Below are 27,703 nucleotides of genomic sequence, written 5' to 3'. Positions count from 1 at the left end.
AATAAAAGCTGTTTCACATTATCCAGGTATTAAAGTTTCTGAAAAGAGAAAGGTTCCTTTGACTCAAGGCTAGCTTTTAAATTAGAACATGTTCTATGGCATAGAAAGCTCTGGCATTAAAGTGGCCTAAATTTAGAAATGAAATAAAAGAAGACATTGAAAATTCAATGCAGACTTTTATAAACGATGTGGGTTTTCCAAAGACAGTAAAAAAACTATGACCCAAGATATACATCTGGAACAAAAAGTCAAGGTCAGAGTCCAACATTACAACTGAACAACGTGTTCAGTAACTCTGCAACGATTTAATGAGTCAGGAAGTTCAGTGCCATCAGATCATCACTGGCCCCTCGTTACCTGCCCGCTCCCTACACGTGCGTGACGTCTGATGCTTTAGCCTGTGTGTGTGTGTGTGTGTGTGCGTGTGTGTGTGTTTGTGACACAGCAACAGCAGGTGTAATCTCAGCCTGTCTGCTGGCGTCACCTGCGCACTAATCCTGTTGGTCACCATACACGCACACATGCGCCTACATGCACTCACACTCAGGCTATCAGTCTGAGCACACATGTTCCACTACACTGTGGTGAGTCTCTCAGGAAAAACTACAGGAAATGCCACAGAGAATGCGGTTATCCATGGTTAAGTGAATTCACTGTTAGTAAGGCTAAATCAACATGGAAATAAACTCTACTCAAAGATCAACGGAGGCACATTATGCACATAAGAAAAAGAACTATAGATTAGGAAAAAGCTTCAAAACATTTAATTTCTTGTTGTAAACACTGAACTCTTTTACATAAAATATAGTTTTTGTTCTTAAATGATTTACAGTTTTAAAGCTGAAAACTCACCAGTTTCAAACTAAACTCAGTCTTGTTCCTTATCATTTATGATTCTGTGCAACAACCTCACCTTCAGTTAAAAACAAATAGCCATTTGGTTTCAGCTTCTCACTGGGACTCTTGATCAATCTGTTGGCTTTAAGAAATCTTGATTTTGAAAAAAAAGGAGCTCAAAGAATAGGCACTTCAAATGCTACGCTCTATATTGATAGCTCTGTTTTATTCTCTTAGCTACATTTGCAGTTAGTTGTTCATTAGTTGTGTAAAGTCTACAGCGCTATTTGTGACTTTAACCTGGTAAAACCAGAAGTACATTGTGAATTTTTGAAAACAATTCTAGTTTAAAGGGTTAAATGATCATCCCATTGGACTCTCTTTGTAGAAACAGTTTAACATTTTAAGGAATACACACCACTTTTTTTGCTGAGAGTTAGATGAGCCGATTGATGCCTCTTTCTTGTCTGTAAGCTAAATATGAAGATGCTTAGCTTAGTTTAGCATAGCTTAGCTTAGTTTAGCCTAGCTTCGCTTATCTTAGCACCAATACGGAAACGGAGGGTAAGGTGGCCTGGCTCTGTCCAAATATAACAAAATCTGCCTACCAGCACCTCTAAAGCTTACACGACAAGGATCATTTGGCACATAACCACCCTAAACCAAAGCTAGTCATTTTTTTACACTGTTTTTATACAGATTAAAGAAATTGTAATTGTAATTAGTGAGCTGGTGCACATATTCTTTTTCTTTGACAGAGCTAGGGTAGCTGTTTCCAGTCTTTATGCTAAACTAAGCTAAGCTAAACTAAGCTAATCATCTTGTAGCTTGTAGCTTCATGGACTGATACAAGGATGGTATCGTTCTTCTGATGTAACTCTCAGCAATAAAGTGTGGTAGTATTCCTTTGAGCCCAGTGAACTGAAGCTGAACAATCATAAATAGTAGGAACCAGCTGTTTAATAGTGTCAGGGTTGAAAAATAATAGACAGACATTAAAATATGGTTAATTATAGCTATTTTTTTTTAAAAAAAAGTTGTCTGTCATATGTCTCAGTGGACTGAGGGGTAAAACTTAATTGCACACTGTTGTAGCATCACACATTCATATGGTCCAAAAAAGAATCTCCAAATAAATATCTCAAACTCTGTTTGCACACTATGTACCAAACTGCTTTAAATGCAAGTACAACTGTTTGAATAATACAAATTAGTCATTTAACTGATCAGTTTTAACAAAATAATACAATATTTTATGTGCAGAAATGTTTGAAGACTCACTGAACTGAAATATAAAAAGCCCTGCGAAGGGTGAAAAATGACATCACTGCTCAGCTGTGAATTGACAGGAGACATCAGAACCAGGTGGAAAATCCCTGAAGAAATATTAGAGGACAGTGAAAGCAGTGCTTGATGTACTCGAACCCCGCATACTGTAAAACTGCCACATAAAGATAAAACAAGCTCTGCTAAACAAAGGTATTGCCCTTATGAATGGTGGAGAACACCCATAGACATCCTTACATTTACGGAAACGGAACGTGTGTAAACAGTTCCAGTCAGCAGAGGCACAGTGCAAGCAGACATCCCTTCAAATTACAGTGTTTACTTCAAGTCAAGGGTAACAGTTTATTCTGCGCATCTGGTTGATGTGCAAACTCCCTGATTCTGATCCAGTCAGGGCGGCGATGTGGTAAAGGTCATGTTGTGACCTGTGGTCCCAACACAACGATCCAGGGCCTCTTTTAACCCCATTAACTGGATCCCTCCGAGTCTCAGCTTCTCCCTGGCAACACAAGTGAAGAGATATATTAGATACAGAGACAGCACTAAGGCTGTGAAAAGAATCTATATTTAAATTTTTGTTGTGTGTTTAAAGTGATGCATTAATTATACATTTGATAGTATTGAAGCTATTAAAAAACAACAATGAACCCACCATAAGCCTGAAGCAGATTAACTGACTTTTTAAGTCTTAAATTCTTCATAGAAACTGGGGACTTTTCCCCAATACTTCTTTTGGTACTGATTTAAGTCATAAATATCTAATACCATCAATATTTTCTGTCAGGGATTTGTGCATTATTGTCCTGAAAACTGTGTTTCCTATAGTTGCTGAATCCTGACGTAATGCTCTTGTATGTCGTGCATTTATAGAACAATTACTTGGTTTCACCAGAGTACAGATCTGTAAATTTCTCCCTGCGCTTCACAGGAGTTAATACTCCTGCTATACAGCCTTTGTTGAGGTCAGCTAAGCTTTACGAGAGAAGTGTTGTGTTTAGCACAAATTCTCTGGCACTGAGAAATATTGTGCCTGCCTTTGTTTTGCTGCAGTATTATTTGGTGCTTTGGTAAAAACCAAAGCCTGTTGGTTGGGTTTATACACCCTGGTTTTACTTCAGTGTTTTTTTTATACTATCATTTGTATAAACAGCAAAAACTCCACAACAACCAATGGAGAATTGGACAACTTCACTGAGTGGATGAATCTGGAAGACTCTGCCCAGACATCTGGATGGATGAACTTTCTATGGTCTGATCATGTTCAGCACAAAATGTCCATAACACACAAAAGAGCTTCTGTGTGTGCTGCAGCTTCCTGAAGCCCCCGGTCTCAACGACAGCTATTTACACACACTCTTCTTCAGTTGAATTACATTTTTCTGGATACAACACCACATACATCCATGCAGTTACATATGCCCAAACAAAACACACAACCAGTCTTCAACATGAGGACAAACACACACACACAAATTGGCTGCTAAAGTCTTGGCAACGGCTGCCTAGCAGCCGAGACACTGAGGGCGCTTGTTGCTTGTTTGTTTCCTCCTCTGCTTTGTTTCCATCGGAACATTATGTAACTGCAGACCGGAGAGAAGGAGGGAAGAAAGAGAGGTATTTGCCGGCTGTTAACTTCCCCTGTTTTCACCCTACATCCCTCCATCCACTTCCCCATTTTCCACCCAACAGTGCAGCTGTGTGATTTCATAACCTGTGGAAATCACAGGTTGTGTTACCAGATCTTCAGTCTTGCCGGGTTTATGCTGCTCCCAAAATGTGTTGGTCTGTCACAAATGATGTGACTTTATATTCCAGCACGTTCCATTGACAGAGGGACTGGCTGAAAGGCTTCCTGTCAAAGTGTTTACTTTGCTAAAACTACAGATTCATTAGTGTGGCACAGTGGTACCATCAAAGAACGACGAGCTCTTGCAGGAATGACATCTCTGAGCGCAGTCACACAAAGTCAGTGACGCACATGAACTGTACACAGAGTCACTGACCCAAATCGACAATGTATACACATAAAGGGAGAGCGGTGCTGCTTTTGTGTGTTACGTAACCGCCTATATGTGTTTGACAGATAATTAATAGATATGTGCGGGAGACAGCAATGATTTGCATTGAATTGAATCTAGAACCACATGATTCATTGAGATGACATAACCGGTTACTGTTCTCCTAAAGCCAATCATGTTATGGTGCTATGGACACATGGATCATCTCCATGGTGACCAGCTCTTGGTCTCCATAATCTATTGTTCAATATCTGAAGAATAAGAATAGCAGGAAGAAAAGTGCAGGAGGGTTGTCTTTTCATAAAAGATTATTAAACAGGGTTCCTACAGCTTAAGGCAAGTTACATTTAAGACACCGTCATAACTATGACATGACACTGTCATGAACTTGTCATAAACATTATGTACATGTCATAAACGTTTATGACTGCTGCCATTAAGTGTCATTCGGTTTTTGTAATGACAAGTTGACATTGTTTGGGTTGTCTTGATTATGACAACATGACATTAATTTAAGTGACATTACCAGAAGATGTGTCGTATCCTGCCAGACATCTATCTGACCAAGTGTTAGAATCGGTCTGTAACCTTGGACATCTAATTATAATAATCATTATGTCAACTTGTCATAAACACAAAAAGAGGTGCATTTCTTGTTAATGTCAAGTTGTTATGACAAAGACATCTTCTGGTAATTTCATCCTGGTTAATGTCAAGTTGTCATTACAAGGACATACCAAACAAATTTAATGTCAAATTGTCATGACAAAGACAATTTCTGTCAATGTCACTTGAATTAATGTCAAGTTGTCATAATCAAGACAACCCAAACAATGTCAACTTGTCATTACAAAAACCGAATGACACTTAATGACAGCAGTCATAAACGTTTATGACATGCACATAATGTTTATGACAGGTTCATGATTGTGTCATGTCATAGTTATGACAGTGTCATGTCACTCTTATGTAGATACCTTCAAGTAAAGTGTTACCAAAACATACACTGTCATCACATGGGGTTAGGGACAATTTTGCCCAAATGCTTATTGTAACATAAAACATGACTTTTTTGTCTTGTGGTGGAGACTAGGGTTGAACAGAACTGAGAAACATTTGGCACACTGGCATTTGTTGGCGAGTTTTCTTGCCAATTGTGCTGAGTTTCAAGAACTTTCTGCATAAAAGACACATGCCTTGTATGCATTGCCTTTTACCAGCTTGAGACATGCTACAAAGTCCACAAAGTCTAGCCAATTTTCACTGAATTTGAGCTTCTCCATGTCGTCCAGAGTACAGAGACAGCTAGCCAGCAGAGAGTAAATCCCCTGCTCTACTGTAAGCATCCCAGCCAGAAACTAAATATGAGTGTTGTTTTTCCACTATCCTGATTTGTTGAGGTTAATGTGAGAGGAATTCAGTAAATTATTATTGTTATTTATTAAATTCATTAATCAGTTACCAATTATTTTGAGATTTAACTATGCAGTGTCATAAAAAAGATTCATAAAATCCTACTTCCCATATCTTAGCATTTTTAAGACTGATTTAAGATTGACTTAATACATGTTAATGCCAACCAAGGCCTTATTTTTAGATTAACAAACTCAATGCCTTTTAAGACTTTTTAAGTATCCTTGGGAACCCTTGATAACTCCATCTGCATTCTTCTCTGGGTTTTTCAAATGGAAGAGCCCACTTAGTCATTTGCAAAGAGCAGTGACAAGGTTAGTTAGTGATTCCTTACTTTAACTGTAAACCAATTATGCTGCGATGGCTTTTGCACTGAAATCTTATTACACACTTTGATAATATGGTTTACATAAAGCCAAAGCTTTTTATAAAAGTCAGTTTTTCCATTTGAGTTTCATTCAAACGCAAAACATTGACCTTATGTGCATGACTCAGCCTTACAGAAAGGCTTTTGATGGACTGCCAGTTAATGATAAGAGGGTGGTTTGCTTTTCTGGGTTTGCTTATAAAACGTTCGACCTAGAAAGACTTGTGAGGGCTTTTGGTGCAGTCCAATTAGTAAATGATGAAACAGCATTATACTTTAGTAATATTATGGAATAGAGGATGAAAGAAAAGCCTCTATGTGTCTTTCCCTCTATTTCAAACTGGGATAAAACCATTTCTCATTGAACTGTTAAATAAAAGCGAGAGTAAAAGATCTGTCTTATCAAACACAAAGCAGTTTCTCTTCAGCTTAGCTTTTGAACACAGAGAACAGACAATGAACTAATGTAAGGCTTTAGGCTGTCTTCAAAACGACCATGTGCTGTTCCCTATAGGATGTTTTATGAAACAGCCGTATGGTGTTCCCCCTCATCATTTTGTTTGACTGAGATACATAAAACTAATGCGTAAATATTATAAGATATATCTGAAAGGGGTGACCGCTATGGATAAGGAGCAGGTTTTTGAGGTTGCGTGTCAATGCATTATGCAAAAAATAATATGCAAGTTAAACACTATGCGAGCTTGACTTCACATTCATACAATGTAAGTGAGGTGATATCTTACAGCTACCTATCGCCTGTCAGCTGTGATAACCAACATCAGAGTCATATTAAAAGCCATCAAACATCAACCCTGATGACACATCCACAGGTGTAAAGAACCCAGGTGGAGCAAAATCATCAGTTCCACACTGATAACTCCATAAAGAGATGATTCCAAACAACACCAGGACATTCACACACCAGTGGAGCACCACACATGCACAGAAAACTGCATATATTCAGATTACTGGGCCTGAATATACTCTGGCAGGAGGCAAATCGAGCAAATTAGTGTTGTTCCATTCCCACCCACTCTTGTACAAAAAATAGTAAAATCGAGATGGCATTCAGAAAGGGGCTTGTGTAAATACACGAGTGCAGGCATGTCTTTCCCAACTGTGTTGCAAATCATTTCCTTCCTTCCTGCTAAACACATTAAAGCCCTACTAACTGTATGCATACATACTTTCATGCAGTAAAAAATGCAAGGAATATGCACAGAAATGAGTCAGTTAATCACAGACTGATTAAGAATGCAAGATTTTTAGGTGTCTGTTCTTTACGGATTGCTGAATAACTTGTGTTTCCATGCCAGGGCTTTTTTTTTTTTTTTTTTACTTTTTAATTGTATTTTTATTTTTTGATAAAGCCAACAGAATGATAAGCACATAACATATCTTTTAATCTGACATATCTAAAATCTTATCAGCCCTCGAGGCCAACTTGTTCTGAAAGCTGCCTGCCGATGACCGAACATGCTCCTGAAAAGTGCCTCCCTAAGGCCTTATATAACTGATGACATCATACCACCGTGCTGAGCGCCGAAATCAAATATTTAACACCGCAGATAATGCGTTCACTAAGTAAAGGCCTCCATCACTTCCCAGTGAATGTACCAGATAAAATATTTACAATCACAACACAGTCAGCTTAGCAATATCTCTCAGTGGTGACCTGTTGTAACAAAAGCTGGAATGACGTGACCGGTTAAGTGCCCGCAAAGCTCTTCCACGAAGTGACACAGCAGATGTTGTCTTTAATACTGGATAAACCTCTCGTTTCATCATGGTTTGATGTAATTATTCCGAGCAAGACAAGTAAATATTTAAAAGGCAGTAAAACATTCAAAACCTTTAGTGATCGGATGATCATACTCGTTGGTTATGATGATATAACAATCATTATCAGTATAACAACAGCCATAGTACTACTTCAGAATGATCTCTTTTAAGTGATACAGAGCTATAAACCACTTCTACTTTAAGTGAAAATCAGTATCTGCTATAGGGTTATGAAATCAACAGAAAAAGCTTTAAGCATTAAGAGACGACACATAATGGACAGAAAACAAATAATCTGTTAAATGCATAGAACGGTGGATTGTTTCCCGTGAAGCTGCTGTGTTCAAGTTGAAATGCAGCAGCTTCAGAAGTATATCATGATGGACCTAGAGTGGTGAGGTTAACTGATTCTGTTCATCAATGTATGTGCATTCCGCTGCTGAAGTTTTTTGAGGGACTGTGGGGATGTAATAAAACTGTGCTGTTGACAAAAAACTGTGATGTAAGCAAATAAATAGAGCTGCAACTAACTATTATTTTTATCAATTAATCTGTCAATTTGTTTTGATCAGTCACTTTATTTTTAAGACTATAAAATGTAAAAAATAAAACTGTGTGACAAGATATTAAAATTTTATGTCAATTATAATGACATAAAACACACATAAACAACAATCCTTACATTCAAGAACTGGAATCTGCATTTGTTTTATGCTTTTCCTTGATATATGATTAAGTGATTATTAAAATTGTTGGTGATTAATGACTACTCAATAATTAACAAATCATTTACAGTTTAACAGTATTTCAATTATGTCTTCTCTAAAGCACACAGTGTCAGTCTGTATGTGGCACAGCTGTTTACAAATCCAGAAAACATCAGTTGTAGCTTAAGCAAAAGCAGTGAGCAGTTTATGTTAAAATATGTCGTACAGGTGACAAGCAGCCAAAAATAGGCAGGATAAGTAGGATTACTGTGTACTTGTATGTGTTATTATTTAGTCTTAAGACAGGCAGTAATCTGAGAGAAAGGGTTCACTGTAGTCCTAAATTCAGCCCTTCAGGTAGCCCCTCTGTTCCCCAAGCTGCGTACAAATACCTCCTCCTAAAAAATAATAGTAATTTACATCTTATAAATAATGACATGTCGACCACAGGTTAAATAAGCTGTTTAAGATAGATGACATCAACAATAGCCTGACTAATAACTCACTTCGGCTGTAATCCCTGCTACGCTTTGTAAATCAACACTTTCTTTACTTTACGAGAGTTTATGGGAGTCCATTCAGGAGCAGTTTATAGACTGTTTAATCTCCACGGTTCAAATAAAGTTAACTGGTTTTTAAACATTTATTCCTAGGCCGCACAGACACATGAGAGGGAAATGTTAGTGCCAAACCAGCATTGTCCACCCAACAGATAAATCCTGACCCTACAAGACAATATGATATATGATGCAGGCAACTGCTTATGGGCCTTGTAGTCCCATTACATGTCAGCCTGGTGGTAAGTATGGTGTGCCTATCGGAATACAAACGTACAAAGATCCATTAAGTATGCCTTCAAAGAAATATGTTAACACCTACAGTCACATTTGTTTGAAAATTGTTGGCATGGCCACCGTTATTGTCAGAACTCTGCTGGGGATATCTACCAGGAGGGCTATTATGACAAAGTAATGGCTGTGAGGCAAGATAAACAACACACATACCTGCCCAGGCATGCTTCAACAAAGAGCACAAGAATTCAGAGAAGCTGAGAATGTTTGATTTGCAATTTATCTGATCAGTCTAAAGTCTAAAGGCATATGTCAGACTTAGTGGGAACATTACAAATCAAGGAGGTGCTGGATCTATTTCACAAGATTTAATCAACTTATCCTCCAAAGAAACGTGAAAACAAGACTAGTATACAACCTATGATAGTTTAGAAAATGTCCTATCTGCGCTGATAACTGGAAGGAGAATTTTGTCTTTGTAGCGGCACCCGTTCTGTTATCTTCACTTGATTTAATAAAAAATGTTCTGTCCTTACAGCTTTCATCTCCTTTTTTTCATCCCAAGCAAGACATATTGTTATTGTTATAGACATGTTGAAAACTAGTGCGTTATCATTAGATGGACAAATGATTATTTATCACCAATTACCCTTTGTATTAGACATTATATCTCTATGGGACCCTATGCCTTTAAATGAGAACCTTTAAATACATTTCATCTGTGTGTGTGTTACTAAAACCAGGTAGGGCTGGAGAATCTCCTTCAGACTTAAGACCTATAATAACAAAATATTAACTCACTTTTAAGTAACAGACTAGCAAAGGTTCTTCCAGATTTGATACATATGAATTAAACAGGACTCATTAAAAATAGGCACTTAAACAAATACTTGAAAATGTTTTGACCTAATACAACACGCAAAACACACAATCAAGATTTATCAGTGATTAATATATTGTTTAGAAAGTTTTAGAAAAATGTAATCTTCCGGCCGTAATCATGGATTTGGTAAAATTATTACATAAATATCCAGTAGCTATGATGTGTACTCGAAATTTACTCTCTCAGGAATTTATATTTGAGAGGGGTACGAGAAAGGGTTACCCAATTTTTGTGTTGAGGGAGGTGTATATTGTATTTACTAAGAAATCTAAATGAAATCCCTCTGATTCACCAGAGAGACAGAGGTCGCAATTAAACAGCAACCTTTAAAATGTATGTTCTATATCAAAAATGTATATGCAATTATCATTATTTTTTATATGGGTGTGTGTGTGTGTGTGTGTGTGTGTGTGTGTGCGCCCTACCTGTAGTCTTGTTGTGAGAAACAGTCAAGAAGGTCTTTGGCTGTCAATCTGGAGTCCACGTCAACAATCTGAAACACAAAGTACATGATTTGAGCTAAAAATGAGGTGAGCTCAACATCACAAAGACCACTATAGCAGGAAAAGGTCAAATGATGTTAATTAATGGCACCTATCTAAATTTATAGCAATAACTGTGAAATGGCACCAACCTCATTTGAGTGCATAATGCTGAGCAGTGTCCGCACTTCCTCTAAACCAGGGGCTGAGGACAAGACACTGCAATGAACAGAAACATATATTTTAGAGATTACCTCTCTTCCAGGTGAAGCTTGAAAAGTTGTTATGTGTTGGTCATTATCCCATTTTGTCCAAATTTTTATTCAGTGAGTAGTAAGAAACCTTTTGTTTTCACCACGGGAAGAGAATTTTTTGTAAATCTGATTACACGCAATAAGAATTCTTTACATTTCCTCTGCCCTGCCAACCCTTCCTGTGGATACAACCATTAGTTTGTATGCAATCTTTTGGCACATAATAAGTACAAAACATTAAGAGCTGCAAACAAAATGAATATGCAGCACTTGAATGTTTCCTCTACTTATTCATCCACCCATCACCAAGCAACCCAACCTAAATGCACACACCACTGTCAATAACTTCATTACAGAAGAAAAATAAAGTAGCAGACAAAAAGAGAGCTGGTAATGACAGTAGAGAAGAAGAATGAGGAACAGAAAATGGTCATTTGAGCAGAGACCTAAATTATCCATATCTACTGTCAACAGAATGAGAAAAATGAGTGAGAGAGAGACAAAGAGAGATGGCCTGTATAGAACGAGTCATAGCTCTGCTCAAACATGTAAAAATGAGTCTTGCTGTCTCCTAGGCAACGGTACTTGAGCAGACTAACACACACATACACGTGCATGGATAAGCGCACAAGTGTAAAGAAACACACACATGAAGTATGCACAGTGAGTGGCACATCTGATTGGACGAATTTATTGGCTGTCTGTGATTGGCTGAGTGCATCTGTGGTTGTTTTTTATTATGAATTTTTCTCATTTTATTTTGCTAATTTAATGGTCTGCCGAGTGAGAATGGGTGAGAGCCGCTGCTCAGCACAGCAGGCAGAGAGAGACAGCATGTGGAGCTGGTATATTATCTATTATCTAACACAATGACCTAAGGGTTTATTTCAACCAAACCAGAGTTTGTGATTGTTGGAACAGTGGAAAAACTAACTGAGATAGTTTTGTTGAGTTTTATTTTGTTCGTCAAATTTGAATGAAGTGTGTATTACAATGACTTAAAGGACAACTTCGGTATTTTTCAACCTGGGCTCTATTTCCCCATGTGTATGTGTGCGTATGATTCATGGGTACCACTCATTCTAAAATTGGTTCAGTATTGAGGCGCGAAACGAGCTAAAACGGTAACGGGGGCAAATGCATCCCGTATAAAGGTGCTTTTTTTTGCCACTGACCGGTTCAGATCGCCAGTGCTATCTCTGTAGATAGCATATTGTAGCGGCCCTGGGGCAGTGGTGAGTGTGAATGAGTGGAGTCAGCTGTCAGTCAGTGTTGGAGCAGAGAGGGGGAGGGCTGCCCCGTTGGGTACTGTAAGTGAGTATGTGTGTATGAAGTGTGTGTTACGCTAGAAGAGTCAGAGTTTGGGACAGAGTCTTTTACGTGCTACCCCCTGGAGTGTTACCGGAGTTTTTGGAGTGCTCAAATAAACGGGCCTTTTTCCCGAACGCAAGAACAGGATGTCACCCAACACCCCGTACAGCTTTCATAGGCTGCCTTTGTCGGACGGCGAGATGCTGAAGTTGTGGCTAGTTGTGCTACAAATGTATGCTAACACTCCTGTCCAGACACTGCGCCTTGCAGACCATCGGGTCTGCAGTGCTCACTTCTCCCAAGATGACTACTGCCAGCCGAAGAAGAGAAGACATCCAATCCCGAAACACCTCTTCCTCAAGAAAACGGCTCTCCCATGAGTAGAGACAGCTACAGACACAGTGGAGCAAAGCTCGTGACGTCACACAGCCCAGAGGTAAGGGAAAGGCTAAGTTAGTATGCTATTTACAGAGACAGCACTGGCGATCTGAACCAGTCAGTGGCGAAAAAACACACACTTCATACACACATACTCACTTACAGTACCCAGCGGGGCAGCCCTCCCCCTCTCTGCTCCAACACTGACTGACAGCTGACTCCACTCATAGCACTCATAGCACTGGCGATCTGAACCGGTCAGTGGCGAAAAAAAGCACTTTTAATGCGCAAACCTATACAGAACGCATTTGCCCCCGTTACCGTTTAAGCTCGTTTCGCGGCTCCTGGTTGCATCCGCCTCCCTCAATATTGAACCAATTTTAAAACGAGTTGTACCCATGAATCATATGCACACATACACATGGGGAAATAGGGCCCAGGTTGAAAAATACTGAAGTTGTCCTTTAACAGGGCTATTAAACTACTCTTAGTTTGGTGAAAGAGAGAGACTTGTATTTTTTGGTTTAATAAGGAGAATAGCTGTAAGAATATTTCCCTTAATTTACATTTTGTAGGTTTATTTTGTTTATTTATTGGACTAAAAGCCCTGAGAGAGCTGGTGGAATGTAACAAACTTGCTGCTCAAGCTCACACCTGCATATATATATCACCAACTGTTGGATGTTTGGCTAACACTGGACGAGAGGCAGGGTGCGTGAGCATAATGACTGTTATTTATAATTATTATTTATGTTCTGAGGTAGTGCACAACATCTATATGATTTTTTTTAACTGTCACCAAATTCTTAAGTGAAGTAAAGTTTTAAAGGAACTCAATGTTCTTCATACCACAGAGGAAATCCAACCACACATGTACAACTTTCACATACATCTACAATACATGACCCCGAACAACACTGTTTGAAAGCCACAGAATTGAGCAAAAAAGCCACACACTGACAAACACCCGCACACACACAGTAACTACAAGCTTGAGCAAACCAGCTTTTGAAAGAGGATGCAGTTGTGGCAGAACTTGTTCAGGGCGTTTTGTGCAGAGTGAACATTTGCACGTTCACCAGATTTCGGTCCTCAGATGTCAGTGTAAAAAAAATACGGTCTGCACACTTAGTGCAAAAAGTACTCTCATCACAAACAACCGACTCATGTTTTGAGGACACTTCTCCTTTCCACATTAACATCACATGAAGACCCACTTAAGCAGCTACAGGTGCACCGTCTGTAGCATGACCTCGTCAACAGGAAATGATAGATAAACATAACCTGACACCCTAACACACACAGTAAGTACATCAAATCAAAACGCACAGATAAGATAAAACATCTTGTAATTAAGTACCACTACACTCTACAGTCTGGCAAAAACAATTAACAGGGGCGCTATACAGGCCTGGAGGATTGAAGTGGTAGTAAAGTGCACTTGGGACACATACTTTGGAGTTTAATGGGTTATGATCTGAGAGGCCTGTTTTCTCTGTTTGATAGCCTCTGAGCTGAGAAAGCACGACACGAATTTGGCATATTTTTTTCCCCACTTCTCTCATCACCACGGAGATTGTCTTGTAATTTAAAAAAAAATCCAAATTTTTATCACCATTTTTAACTGGTTGTTCGGGTTCTGCATTATAGGATGTTTCCTGTTTGAAGTAACATGTTACACATTCCTAGGGGAGCCCAAATAACGAAATAATCACACCAGACACACAGGACAGGAAATACAGCAAGTTTGGAGATAAAGCATCATAAGTTTTATGACCATTCTGAAGAAACAGGAATGGCAGGAGTAAGAAGCACAACCATTTAACTGCAGTGTGTGGCAGGTAAGAAGCACAGCGATAACTGATGAGCTGACATCTCAAATGATTTGTCTTGGTTGACGTACTGCTTAAATCACTCAAGTAAAACTTCATTAAAAGTGTCAATCGGATTTTTATCTCAGGGTCACACACACACACTCAAGGTTATTTTCAAAAGCATACCACAATGAAAGGCAAATTCTTTTAAACTGGTTTTGTAGGAGTTCAGAGGGACACCAAGATGAAACGGAGGGATCAACAGACACTTTGCCCTTTGGACGTCAGGAGTTTATTGTTCCCTGCCCTCAAAGAGACCAAAATGTCACAGTGAATCCCATCCAGGGAGTAAATAATGTACTGGACCTTATATCTGTGTGATGTTGGGATGTTTTATGTGTGCATGTGTGTAAGGGAGCAAAAGTGAGTGTAAAATGCTAAAAAGGACAGACATGTGAAGACTTGACAAACCACATGATTAAAGTCTATCCATCTTTCTGAAGTAGTTATATCATTGAAACTGCGAGAGTTCTGAATTGTGGGATGTTTTCTTGCACTTGCCATGACAGCTATGTGAATCATCACCGACTTAACAGGAAAGAAGATGACTGCAAGCAACGGATGTCAGCTTGAAAACATTACGATATCATCAAAGAAGGCAGAAGAAGAGCATAAAACCCATAAAGAGCTCCACTGATATGTCATCTCGCAATGGCATTAATTCGTTATGGTGGAAATTTCTCATTGCACTCAACCAGAGATCCACTCAGCTACTTGCCCCCTTTGCGATTACCACTGTGACTGCTGGATGATGTGTTCAAATCTCTGTGAAATGTAGGCAAATTCAAATATTTTCAGATGCCACTGCAGGCCCAAGTGAACACTGGGAAAGCCTACAGGAGATGACGATATCTCAGGGATAACTGTTAGCATTTGTAAGAAACTAATCAGTACTTAAGTGTAGCACTGTTTGTTGCGTCATGGGAAAGGTGATAAGGTAAAGCTACAAGGTCAAGCAGATTAACACTACTAACGCTACAGGCCAAATAGGGCCTGAGACCTTAAAGCACTCAATGCACACACATAGCCAGGTCACAGGAAGGCGTGGGTTGGTTAAGGACAGGTGAAGGACAGTTTAAGGGGCTTCCTAGAGGGACTGGCTGTCAAGACACACCTGTAAAGGCATGAGGAAAGTTATTTAGAGGGTTTAGTGAAGATGGACCTGAGAGGGTTGATGAAAAGAGATCGGCACTAAAGATATGGAGGGTGTTTAAACACTTCTTTCTTGACTTCTATTTTAGTCTCCTCCAATATTCTCATGCTTAAGTGACCAGGCTCTTTAAACCCACTAAGGAATAGGTCTGTAACACATTTTGCATGTACAGCTCTCCTAGGAGTAGGAGATTATGCCATTTACATTTTGCAAAAACTGATTTTTTTGGACACTCACTCCAGCTGTGAACACTACACTAATATACCATCACCTTGTTAGTTGTTAAGGGAAACTTATGAGCAAATAGTTCCTATGTACACACCCAGCAACGCTGTCATTCATTTGCAGTAGTATTTTCGGGTGACCTTGTAAATGGAAGTCAAATATTCTCTCTCCTTTTAGCTCTCTTTTTGGTCTCCACCCTCTCCTGAGGGAAATATCTGGTTGTTTGGCTGCTAAGTGCTCCAATATGGTCACCAGTTAGTTGCTAACTTTGCTGGGTAGCTAGAGCTTGGTTGTTTTTTGGAACGTTTTTGCTTTTTGTGACTGAAAAAACTCTGTAAGAGTGCCGACAGTGCAACAAAATAGTACAATTGTCGGCCAGAAAAACTAAAACAATGAGCTAAATGTTGCTATAAAACTCTTTAGAGCTGAGAACTGCAGAATTGGGTGATCATTTCTTATGGGTTCTTGACCACAAGTGACCTCCTTTCACACACAAGTCATCATGTGATTCATTGTGAATATAAAAACAGCCTCTTTAACACAAATGACCAAAGTGAGTAGACTGAATATAAAACTACCACAGAGGGCATCGTGTCTAACAGGCAGAGAGGCAGAATGTCTGGTGGTGTGTTTAGACTGACAGTGGTGATATGAGTGGGCTGAGATACCTGCTGAAGGCTTGGAGCAGCTGTGAGACCATGGAGGACAGTTTGTACAAATAGACCAAGGCGTCGTGTTGTGGCGGAGGCCCTCCCACTGGCTTAGTGCTCTGCATGGTGTGATGGTCAAAGCCCAGAGCTTTGAACACCTCGAAGCTGAAACGTGACAGAAACAAATGACCTTATGGGTCAGTGGAATGGAATATAAAACAAAACAAATATCAAAATAAACATCAAAGTGTTGTTTTTGTTCCTGCAAATTTTCTCCCTGTTCTCCTCTCCTCACTTTCTATTAGCAGAAGTGTTGCAAAAGACTTGACATACAGCCCTGATAAAAACAAAGCCCTTAAAAAAAACAATTCTTTTTTTTTTTTTTTAACAAAAATCTGTAACAGACATTATCCTCAACTCTTCTCTGCAGTATAATCATCCCAGCACTGCATCAGTCAAATCCCTGTTACACCCACCTTACTTGACACACATTACTCCAGATGTTCTCAAACACGGCCCACACTTCCTGGTGAGAGACCTGAACAGACGAGGGTTGTTTGTCTTCATCATCGTCATCATCATCATTCATGACAACATCGCAGGCAGGAGATTCCCACTACACAAACACACAGATGAAGCTATGAAAGGCAACAGTGTACAACATGAAAATGCATCCTGCTGTTAAGGTGATTATTGTTTTTGTAATCATTATCAGCTGGTGCAAATCTAAAAGAGAATTGATCTTCTTGAAGTGTTAGCTGAGTATAAACACAAAACACGACAAAAGCAGGATATAAAAATCTGCTTCTACAACAGATCAATGTAAAACAAAATTCCTCGAAAAGGAGTTCACTTTTTGAGCAGTGTAATACATTTGAGCTGTGACAGCATGACGCTGAAACTTGAAACCTGCTCCTTGCTAACCTGCGGGTGTAGCTTATTGTATATATTGTCCAGTTTGGAGATGGCACTGGGGACATGGCTTGAACTTTTGTCAAATGCTTTCACAAGCTCCTTGGCTTCTTGCAGGGCTGCTGAGGTAGTGCGACAGTCCACTGTTTCACCTGAATAAATAAATGACAGACCGATATGAGTCATCAGATGTGTGGCACTGTGATGCACGTAGATGCACATGAAGGTATACACAGATTCAGGTGCCAGTTTTTGGTACGCCTAGGCAAAAGGGAAAAAGGATGTTTTGTTTGTGTAACCTTGTGAGAAATGTTATGAATATAAAGGTGGAAAACAAGAGAGCCAGGCAGTGTGTGCCAAAAACAAATCAGCTGAGACTGTGAGACTCTGTGTGTGTGTGTGTGTGTGTGTGTGTGAGTGTGTCCAATGTCCAACTCTGTTTACTTTTGCTATGCTGAATAATTGAAAGGACACTGTATAGACTAATTCCCTGGGGCCTTACTGTAATAATAACAGATACATACCTAGTCATAACCCTTACACTGTTACCTCAGCAGTAGTCAATACACGGTCACAAAAATGTGCCAAAGAGTGGGTGAGCATTCCTACAGAAGCCCAGCATATATGTTAGATGATGTTTTGACAAATCACTTGGACCTACAGTGGTATCCAGCTGTCGTCATAAATTTACTTGGCCCTTTGTCAGGTGACAACATCCTTTAGCCCTGACCTACCACACCTTTAAGACAAGTTTTACGGCTAGAAATAGTCTTAAAATTCAGCTTTTGTCTCTTGTTAGAAGGCTGTAGAGGGTCTGTCCTCACAAGTGCAGCTACATCTGAGCACACACACACACACACACACACACACACACACACACACACACACACTCACAGCCTGCTTAAGGGAGACCAGAAAATCGCACGCAGTACTTTTCCACTCCTAGATTTGTTCTTAGCCTCACATATACTTTATCCCTCCTTCATTTCCTCCTCCACCTCTGCCTCCTCCTCCTCCTCTTCCTCCTCCTACTCTCACAGTCCTGGCACAGAGCCAGGCTGCGTAGTACCAAGAAATCCAGAATCATGTTAGTGTACCAAGGATACACGGAGCAAGGGCAAAAACTCTATTGTCTTAGCTATTAACATCCTTGCAGGGATTAAAAATCATTGTGCTGCTGCTGTAGCAGCCACCCCCACACAGGTGGACAGAGAGACTGAACGAGAGGCTGAGACACACGCACACACACGCACACGCACACACACACACACACACACACACACAGAGTACCGTAATGTAATTAGATCCAGTGATGAGATCCAGAGCAAGAAGTGCTGCAGTGGACGACTCAGCATCTTTCTGACACACATTCCAGTGTCCTGTTTTAGCGGATGACCTGATTCTGTATGTAGTTCTGTAGGGTTCTAGCGCAGTGCAGAGCGGATCACGTCATACCCCACTGGAGTAAGGGTTTTATTTGGGGGATGACTCAGTATATCTCAACACTGCTGTCCAGAGAAGAATAAAAGGAAAACAATGCTCGGCTTACAGTCCTCAAACTGTTACAGCGGAGCAAATCTTTGCATTTAGACACCTTAAGGAGCTCAGCTTTGCCGTATCCACAAATGTGAAAATTTATGCTCCCGTATTTCACGCAGTATCTCACGTTTGTTACTGTTTTTTTCTAAATATATCGCTCATATTCAAAGGAAGATTGAAATCAGCTCCTGGGAAACTGGCATCAAATGTTTTCATCTACAGTATGTGATGTTATCAAGCCTTTCCAAATACCAGCAACAGAGAATGTGCTAAATGAAACAAGAAAGACATTAACAGACTGTGAGTTAATGTACAGCACACAATGTAAGCCATATTAAAAGTCACAGTTTATGACACCACAGCTATATAGAACAGCTAGTTTTAAACTGACTTGATTTTTCTGTCTGAAAAATGTACAACAGGCCGTGCACTGATTTCACCGTGTTACAAATTTATCTTCTGCTTCTACTTTCTATGTCATTTTGGTTACATTTCTCAAGTTATTGTACAACTGTGCACTGAGTGCTTAGAGGTTTGGACCGTAGCCAAGACAAACAAGACTGTTTACAATGGCCTACATTTAGAGCTATGTACCTGACCAGATGATCCGCTGTTATCTGTTTGCTTTATAATTTCTTTTCCAGCTGTTATGACACATTGAGACATTCAGACAAATGTTTAGTTAACCTTGAGGATGGTGCCAGTCATTAGTGCAACACAGTTCCTGACAAAAACCACGAGACTGTACTGGAAAACTTTAACTGCTGTAAAATACAATCAAATAATTACAAATAATAGAAAAAGAAGAAAATATGTGCTCATTAGGAGACTTAAATATATAATAGCCATTATCTCTTTTCACCTACATACCTGAGTTGAAGAAGTCAATGAGATTTGAAACAGTTTGCAGCTTCCTTCGTGGGACAACGTGCCCAAAAACAGCAATCCAGTGCTTTTTCAAACAGTGCAGGACATCTCGAAGACTCCAGGGTGGTTTAATATAAATTATCTGTTAACAGAAAAAAACACAACGCACAAAAGCCAACATGAAAAATAAAAAAACTTTGCAATGTTCAAAATGACATAATTTTTCCACCCAGAACACATGACCAAGAAGAAGCCTTAAACTCATGACCAAATACACACTTTTAAATCACTTCATGAATACCAGACTTTAGAAACTATATATGGTTCAAAAGATAAAGTGAAATTTCAAAACATAATTTTACTTCTAGCCAGAGGTCTTCGAACGCAGCCTTCATCTCGACCTCTAACGCATCAGACAGCACCTCTCGCAGGCAGTCCTCTAGCTCAGAAACAATGCTAGGGTCCCAGTTTGTCTTCTCTTCAGCCTCTCTTTTGCTCAGCCGCTTGTTATCTGTTATCAGTCACACACATACATATTGTATATGACTAGAGACACAAAGCAAACCTAGAATGCAGGGCAGCGGTTAACTTTTACACAAGATAATATGCCTGTATGTGCAGCAGAAAAGAGAGCAGTGGCATTTAACAGCACAAAACATACAGTGTGTAATATGGCATATGTTTCACTGCAAATGCACCTTTCAGTGGAATACTAACTGTCCACCAGATGTGTTTAGGTCACACTTTTATTCTCTATTTTTATTCTATTTTTTGTTTCTCAAAACTGCTAAAATGTCACCTGAATTTAACAACTAATATGGATGGATTTGAAGAGAGGCAAAGAACACATGGAAATTGGAAGGGCTGGGAAAACATGGCAAGGGCATGGACGGTATGTGCTTTTAAGTATTACACCAGGATGGAATATGGCAAGTAATTTCCTGTTTTGCAGGAAGCACACATTAATCCCTGGCTTACCGTTCTCCTCTACAGAGAGACCTGCTCTCTCTTGACTGTGTGGCTGCACCGGTGTAGAGCTCCTGCTCTGCATTGGTGATGAGACCTGCGGGCTGATGTGGGGCAGCATAGGAGTCTTAATGCTTTGCAGAGGATGAAAGCCATGCCTGGATCTTCCAACCTCTGCCTCCAAATCACTCTTGCTGGCTGCCTTCACCCCACTAAGGAGAGCTTTACTGCATAGGTTCTTATCATTACTAGAGAGGAAAGAGGGGATAACATGTTTCTTTTTAATCAGGCAAGTCTACAAGTCGGCGATAACACAAACAGCATTAAGACGCATTTGTTTTACAGAAGCCTGGAGGTTTAATCGAGAATTATCTGACATGTCGCTGTGCAACACCGGTCGAATGTCTGCTCGCTAATTTCTCATTTAATTTGGCAAAAATGATCAATAACAGTGTCTGGAAATAGTGCCAATTAGAGAAATAGGTCAGTAGGAAAAAGAAGATGAAACAATACAATGGCCACTCCACTATGTAAGCCAAAAAAAATCCCTGCTCAGCACATCTATTCTTGCCTAATTACTCTGTCTGGTCGTCTCTTTCTCTCATCCCAACTGGAACTATCTGGCTGGGCCCACTCACAGTCACATGCATGTGCATTATTTTCAGAGGACACAGACTCTGCAGCAGCAGCACTATATCGAAGGGGGGGAGGGGGAACTCACGTGCATAGAATGAGAGCACACTCTGGGTACAGACTCTGGTATTGCAGGCAGCACTGCAGCACCCTGTCATCGTTATTCTCGGCATTCAGACCATCTGGGGACAAGGAGGTGCAAAGAGAACAAGGATGGGAGAGGAAGACAAGAGTGACAGGGAGAGCCATGACAATGTGTACTAGGACAAAGAGACATGTTTAATTCACGACACTGATGGCTCATGCTGAGCATGTTGCCACAAAGATGTAGAGCACTAGATGATGATTTCAAGTCTATATCAAGAGATGCACTAATGCTTATATCGTCCTGAATACTTCTATGTGAAGTGTAAACAATACATCTGCTAAATCTCCTGGAAGAGATCCTCATACCACTGTTGAAAAATTAATGTCTGATCAATATTATATATATCTAAGAAGTGGGTTACCTTATGCATGGGTGAAACCTGACATTAAGATGCACCCTATGTACACAGAGATCAATTCTAGATGACCAGCTTAGTGATAGTGCCACCCAGTGTTAAGTTTGTGTAGGACAGGGATGCGTGCATGTATGACAGTGTGTTTCTGTGTTTATACAGTAAAAGTAGAGAGAAGCTCTATAGAAGTGCATTTATGCAACAGTGTCAATAGTCAAGTTACTCATTAAGTGACAGGCTGTAATCTCCCACACCTAACACTACACCATACTTAATGATGGAAAATAATGACTACTCTCAACCTTTATGTCCCATACTTTGTTAAAACAAATTTGTAATACTTTGAATGCACTGATAATTTCCACAGTTTCCTCAATTAAGCACTCACTGCTGCTCTCAGCGGCCTGCTGCATAGACTGGCCCCAGAGGTGAGGTCCCCGGCTCTTCAGAGAGTTGTAAATGTACGAGATGGCAGGAGTTGCCAGGTGGGCCACAGAACCTGTCAGACCTCTCCCCCTTTTTAGGGAATCCATCTCCTGAAGCACGACCCAGGGGATGAGGACGACAGGGCAGCCCAGAGCTAAGAGAACATGAAGTGGGGAGAAAGCAAGTAGTGATGATTCCATATCTCATAGGTGCATTTTATCATGGCTGGAAGTCAGTCCCAAAAACTGTGGAAATCATAATAACTTTAATGACTTTGTGATGAACTCTTTCTTTATGGACCGTTTCATTGCTATTCTGTTGCTAGGGCGACAGCTTTGGTCCCTGTTTACTTCCTGTCAGCTTCTGCATTAACATTCATTCAAACAGGAAATACAAAGGGACCCACTTAGAATATTTATGTTGTCCAGTTTGAAACGGTCTTAGCAAGTGCTTGATAACTTGCTGCTCTCTCTGCATACTTAAATTACCTTCCTGCTAATAAAGCGTGCTATAATCACTGTATCATGACTTGACATGTTAATTAGCCCCACAATATTACCCAAGCAATTAAAATGTCAGGGAAAATGTAAGGGCTAGCAATAAGGGAAAATTCAAAGTTAAACAAAGAGGGCAGAGGACAGGTAAAAATGCACTGCTTCTTTCTATTGGAGATGCAAATATATTCTCTTAATGATGTGTAATAATAATTCAGCCGGTTAGTGCAATAGTCAAATCAGCAACTGTGCTCCAGAAACTGCGGAGAGAAACTAACTGGATACCTTTTATAATGGCATTATGTACCAATATATAACATATGAAATAACCATGAATCATTCTATAAGAAACATCAAGTATTAAAATCATTTTAAAAACCTCCAAGGCCGTGAGATATGATCTTTTTCACATAATCCAGGTGACTGAGGAGAATGTTGGTGTCCAAAACGAGGATCAGGTCTCGCTGAGGAGGTTGTTTACCTGTAAAAAGACAAGTTTGTGTATAGTGAGTCTTTTGTTGTTGATTGTTTTTCAGTATGAAATAAATAAAATTGTACACAGCAGTGGGAGTGTAGTGCCTGGGAAGGTTTGGGGTCAAATTTCTTTCTTTTGTCATCTCTTGTTTTACATGGCACTATTATCATTTTCACATCTTTTGTGGGGTTACTCTGTAATTTTTTTGAAGATAATTTTTGGGCATTTCTACTCTATTCATAGGGTGAGAGACAGGACACGGGATGACACGTAACATGGGGCCAAGGCCAGAGTCGAACCCAGTCACTGCTGTGAAGACTCAGCCTTAATGATGTGCGTTCTGCCTGGTGAGCTACTGGGGCTCCCCTTGAAACCTCAAATTATTACTACATTTTCTTTGACAGCAGAAGATGCTCATCTGTATTAAGGTAACTGATTTCAGAAACTAGTGAGGAATCTAATCTGAGATGAACATCTTCAGCCTTGTAACTTGACAGGTTTTATTTTGTTAATATCTTCACGTGTCATTCTGAGGCGACAGAAGCACATGATGTATCATGTTTCAGGTGAATCACACTAAATGTGAAGCCATTACAAGGCATACAGTTTTGAACTTAACCTATAGTGCCTCCATGTGGTCATTTGGGATTGTGTTGCACAAGTTAATATTTTACACTTATGATGAGTGGAATAAATTTCAAGCATCTCTCAGTAAAACAATAAAAACTTACAGTGTGCGTCTGCAGCTCCCTCCTCTGGAGGATCTATTTCCATACCGGTAAGTTCCCCATAGCTTTCCATTACATTCACCTCCAGTCTCTTCTCAGAGCGGGCAAGATGGAGCTCTTCAACCACTTGCCTCTACAGAACACATTTTAAAAACAAACAAGAATGCAAAGAACCTCAATGCCATTTTGAACCATTTCAACAACAAAATGCTGATGTCATTTGAATATACTAGCCAACAAAATAGTATAAAGAAAAGCAATATGTAAAACAAACACTGACTTGTTTAGATTAATGATGCTTTTTATTACCTGATCATACCACGGCTCACTGGTGGTATGAGACGAAGCTGGGAGTTGGCCTGATAAAGACGACCTCTTATCTTGTCCTTCAGATGAAAAACCAGGTGTAACATCCAAACAGCTGCGAGCTTGTTGGACAGTTTCCTGCTGGCAATTGCTCGTTGAGGGCCCTGAGTCTGAAAGCTCAGTCCTGTGGTTGAGATTTATGTTTGTACAACTAACATCCTTATTCTCAACGATGCTCTCTACTGGCCTTGGTTGAACCTTTTTTGGTATCTTAAAATTAAAAAGCGAGGGTGATGCAAGAGAGGATATTTGTTGTTGAGCAGATGATGATGGCTTAGTGGTCTTTTGTGACACTGATGTGACATTCCCTGGAACTGCAATGGCTTTCTTCACCACACTTGAGCTACTAACTGAGGTAGTGTGCTTGGCCGGAGGGGAGGAATGCTTTGTGGCAGAGGCAGGTGGAGTTTTTGCTTCTGTACGCGTGCTCCTTTTGGACTTCTTTTCTTGATGCCTTTGGCACATCTTCTCGAACAGGTCCGTGCTCTTCTGCCACTGAGAATCCTTGGAGACGGAGGAGGTTTTGCTTGGTTTACTGGTCTTGATAGTGTTGCTGTCATCTCCAGTCCTTGGTGGCTCCTCAGCTCTGCACTTATTTTTCAGTGGATACTCCCTCTTTTCTTTCTGTTCAGCAGAAGCCAAACTGGGACTTATTAGCTGCTCTTTTAATTTGGATGAGCTCCTGTGGGAAGACTTTTTATCTGAGCTGCCTCTAGACGTCTCCTCTTTTCTCAGAGGAACTGTACCTGCACTGTTGCTGTTTGAGGGTTTTGAGTGTCCCCTTTCCACAGTCTTACTCCCACTAACAGAAGCGTCTTTCCCTGAAATGTCATGTTTTGCTTTACTAGAGCATTTTCCCCAGTGGAATGACACAAAGGCACTTTTAGTTTCTGTACATTTTCCTTCCTTATTAACAGGTTTCTGGTCTGTCGCTTGTGTTTTTGCCAGTCTGTAGACAGGCTTCTTGATGTGGCGGGTGCTCTGGGAAACATCTTTAACAGTAGGAGAGGCGCTCTTTTCCTGGTTTGCTGCACAGCTACATGCAGAAGAACAGAAGAAGTACCAAAGTCAGATATTTAGCAAACATTTCAATTAAGTGAATGATTTTAAAATACATAGCAACAACATTAATCTGTTGTTAAAATTCAAGTATTCTGTATCTAACCTCTCCTGACTGTTGACGTCATGCTTCTTCTTGCCACTTTTGCGATGCTTGGAAACATTGTGCTCCCGGGATGACTGAAAATATGGGGGGAAAAAAACAAAAAACGTGTGATCAGTTTGTTGTGAGTAGAGTAGACCCTTGATGACAGAAACAATTATGGACAGTCAATTTAAACAATATATCCTGTGAGACTGAAGCTACTGATGTAATAATTAACCTTAACCTTAAAATTACTAGACATTGTGTCTTTATAAACATTGGAAATACTTTTTTTGAGTTGTGAACAAAAGCCTTCATGTCTGTATTTAAAAAAAATGAATTAAAAGAAGGAAATTAAAATTCAAGAGCATTGTTTATTTATGAAACATGTAAAGTGAGAACCAATGTAAAATACAGATGTGTTTCAGTTTTGGGAGTCAAACTATGGAATGGACTCAGTGCGTATTTCCGATTGTGTTGCTCTCTGTTGTTTTAAAAAAGCCTTAAAATTTAAAATGATTACAATGCAAAAGAATTGAGGATTATAATTTAGTGTACAATGTATTTAATCATTAATTTATTTATTTTCTTTTTTTTGGTATTGTTGATATTCTGGGTTATCCTTTGGTTGATATAGAACAGGCAAAAATAAAATTTCTTCATTTCTTCATTCATGCATCAATATTTTGAAAAGAAAATTCATTTCCAATAAATGTGGTAATTGATTCATTAGTTATAGTATTTTTTACGCAAAAATGCCACATATTTGCTGGTCTCAACATCTCTGCTGTTCATACAAAACAAGCAATGTGAATATGTCACTTTTGGCTTTGGAAAATTTCAGTGGGTATTTTTAACTATCTTCTGACATTTTCTAGATAAAATGATGAATTGAGAAAATCATCATCTGATTACTGATAATGAAAAAAGGCTTGTTGTAGAATTACATGAGACAATGTAAATTTGTCAGAAATATTGCTACATCATTTATATTGTAGTAGGGGCGAGAATCACCAGAGGATCCACGATATAATATTATCACGATACTTAAGTCACAATTCAATATTACTGCAATCTTAAGTAGGTTGCAACATGTTGAGTATTGCGCTAAAATATATTGCAATATATTTGATTTATTACCTATTATTAACTGTAAATTATGTCCCCAAAGGAAAACTTTGTCAACATCTGTTTAATCTAATGTAAGTTATCAGTCTGCTCATCTCACTTATGCCATTTTTTCACAGCAACACAATGCATCCAGATCATCACAGAAACACCTACTCTCACTTAGATAAAAAATGAAATAAAATGAAATACAGTATTTTACCCACACCGACCGCCCGTGGCAACAATAGTAAACACTGCTGTATGTCTTCTTACCCTCTCATCTTCTTCACTTGAGGATGACGACTGCTTCTTGCGCTTTCTCTTTTTGGACTTTTTAGACATTGTCCTATGAAAAGTAATTTTGAAAAGCAGATATCGTCTTCAGTGACAATGCAACATCCTTACAGGACAATCCATTTTGATCAACAAGACACCACACCCCCAGGAAAGTGTGCTACAGCCATGTCTCTTAAACTTCTCTTAAAGAGGGACAAAGAAAACAAATTTAACATTAAACTGAAAATATTACTTAATATGAAATGATATGACGTGTCTACAAGGCACTCACAATGGGTCACAAAAACTAGTTAGTCCCAGCTTGTGTCTCTCGTGTAACTTGTTGCTAACTCGATGTAATCACCAACTTAGAGTAGCTACAAACCCGTAACGTTAACGTTAGTTTTAACGTTAACGTTACTACTTGAGGAACAATTTGTGGCACTCTGTATAATGACATAACTAACTAATAACATAACTTATCTAAAGTTTTAGCAAAATCCGTATTAAACTTATTTCTAATGTAATGCCATATAATATAAAGTACTGAGCTGACCTTTACATACACAACACAGGACAGACACTTTAACGCTAAGGTCTGGCTAAATGTCACCGTTAGCTAATTTAAGATGACGCTCGCTGTTGAAAAATAACAACAAAGCCGCTACAGTACAAAGTAACTGTCTTCTTTAGTGTCTGAAACGTTCGCGTACTTTAATTCAGAGAGACAAATCACGCCTAGTTGGCATAAATGTGTAATTCACAGCCAAGCAGCTTAACTTACTTTGATGCCGACTGCTTACCAAAACATCCGCTGCACTTCCGCCTTTTTCTTCTTCTACTACGACAATT

The 27,703-nt window shown here is 39.4% G+C and overlaps 1 protein-coding gene across 6 annotated transcripts; it reads right to left on the bottom strand.

The window, feature by feature from the left end:
- Positions 1-253: 253 nt before the first annotated feature.
- swt1 (SWT1 RNA endoribonuclease homolog) lies at positions 254-27,703 on the bottom strand. Of its 6 annotated transcripts, XR_007570608.1 has the most exons (18): positions 27,636-27,703; positions 26,849-26,921; positions 25,487-25,560; positions 24,265-25,357; positions 23,959-24,088; positions 23,132-23,233; positions 22,221-22,412; positions 21,421-21,514; positions 20,712-20,947; positions 20,096-20,244; positions 19,737-19,875; positions 17,340-17,479; positions 16,892-17,031; positions 16,434-16,580; positions 10,723-10,789; positions 10,514-10,581; positions 1,470-2,623; positions 255-1,371 (listed from the first exon to the last, which is right to left on the bottom strand). XR_007570608.1 is itself a non-coding variant. In XM_050055467.1 (17 exons), exons 2-17 carry the CDS (start codon positions 26,915-26,917, stop codon positions 2,515-2,517), a joined length of 2,949 nt encoding a protein of 982 aa, XP_049911424.1. In that variant the 5' UTR covers positions 26,918-27,054; positions 27,144-27,627; the 3' UTR covers positions 254-2,514. The 6 variants fall into 6 exon arrangements, 5 of the variants coding, with proteins under 5 accessions (XP_049911424.1, XP_049911422.1, XP_049911423.1 ...); XM_050055467.1 differs by lacking the exon at positions 27,636-27,703 and adding an exon at positions 27,144-27,627 and having other exon boundaries at positions 254-2,623; positions 26,849-27,054; XM_050055465.1 differs by having other exon boundaries at positions 255-2,623.

This window comes from Epinephelus moara, chromosome 10 (assembly GCF_006386435.1).
Source record: "Epinephelus moara isolate mb chromosome 10, YSFRI_EMoa_1.0, whole genome shotgun sequence".
Classification (NCBI taxonomy): domain Eukaryota; kingdom Metazoa; phylum Chordata; class Actinopteri; order Perciformes; family Serranidae; genus Epinephelus; species Epinephelus moara.
Note: the sequence above shows the minus strand (reverse complement) of the source record. Positions and strands in the feature narration are given on the sequence as shown.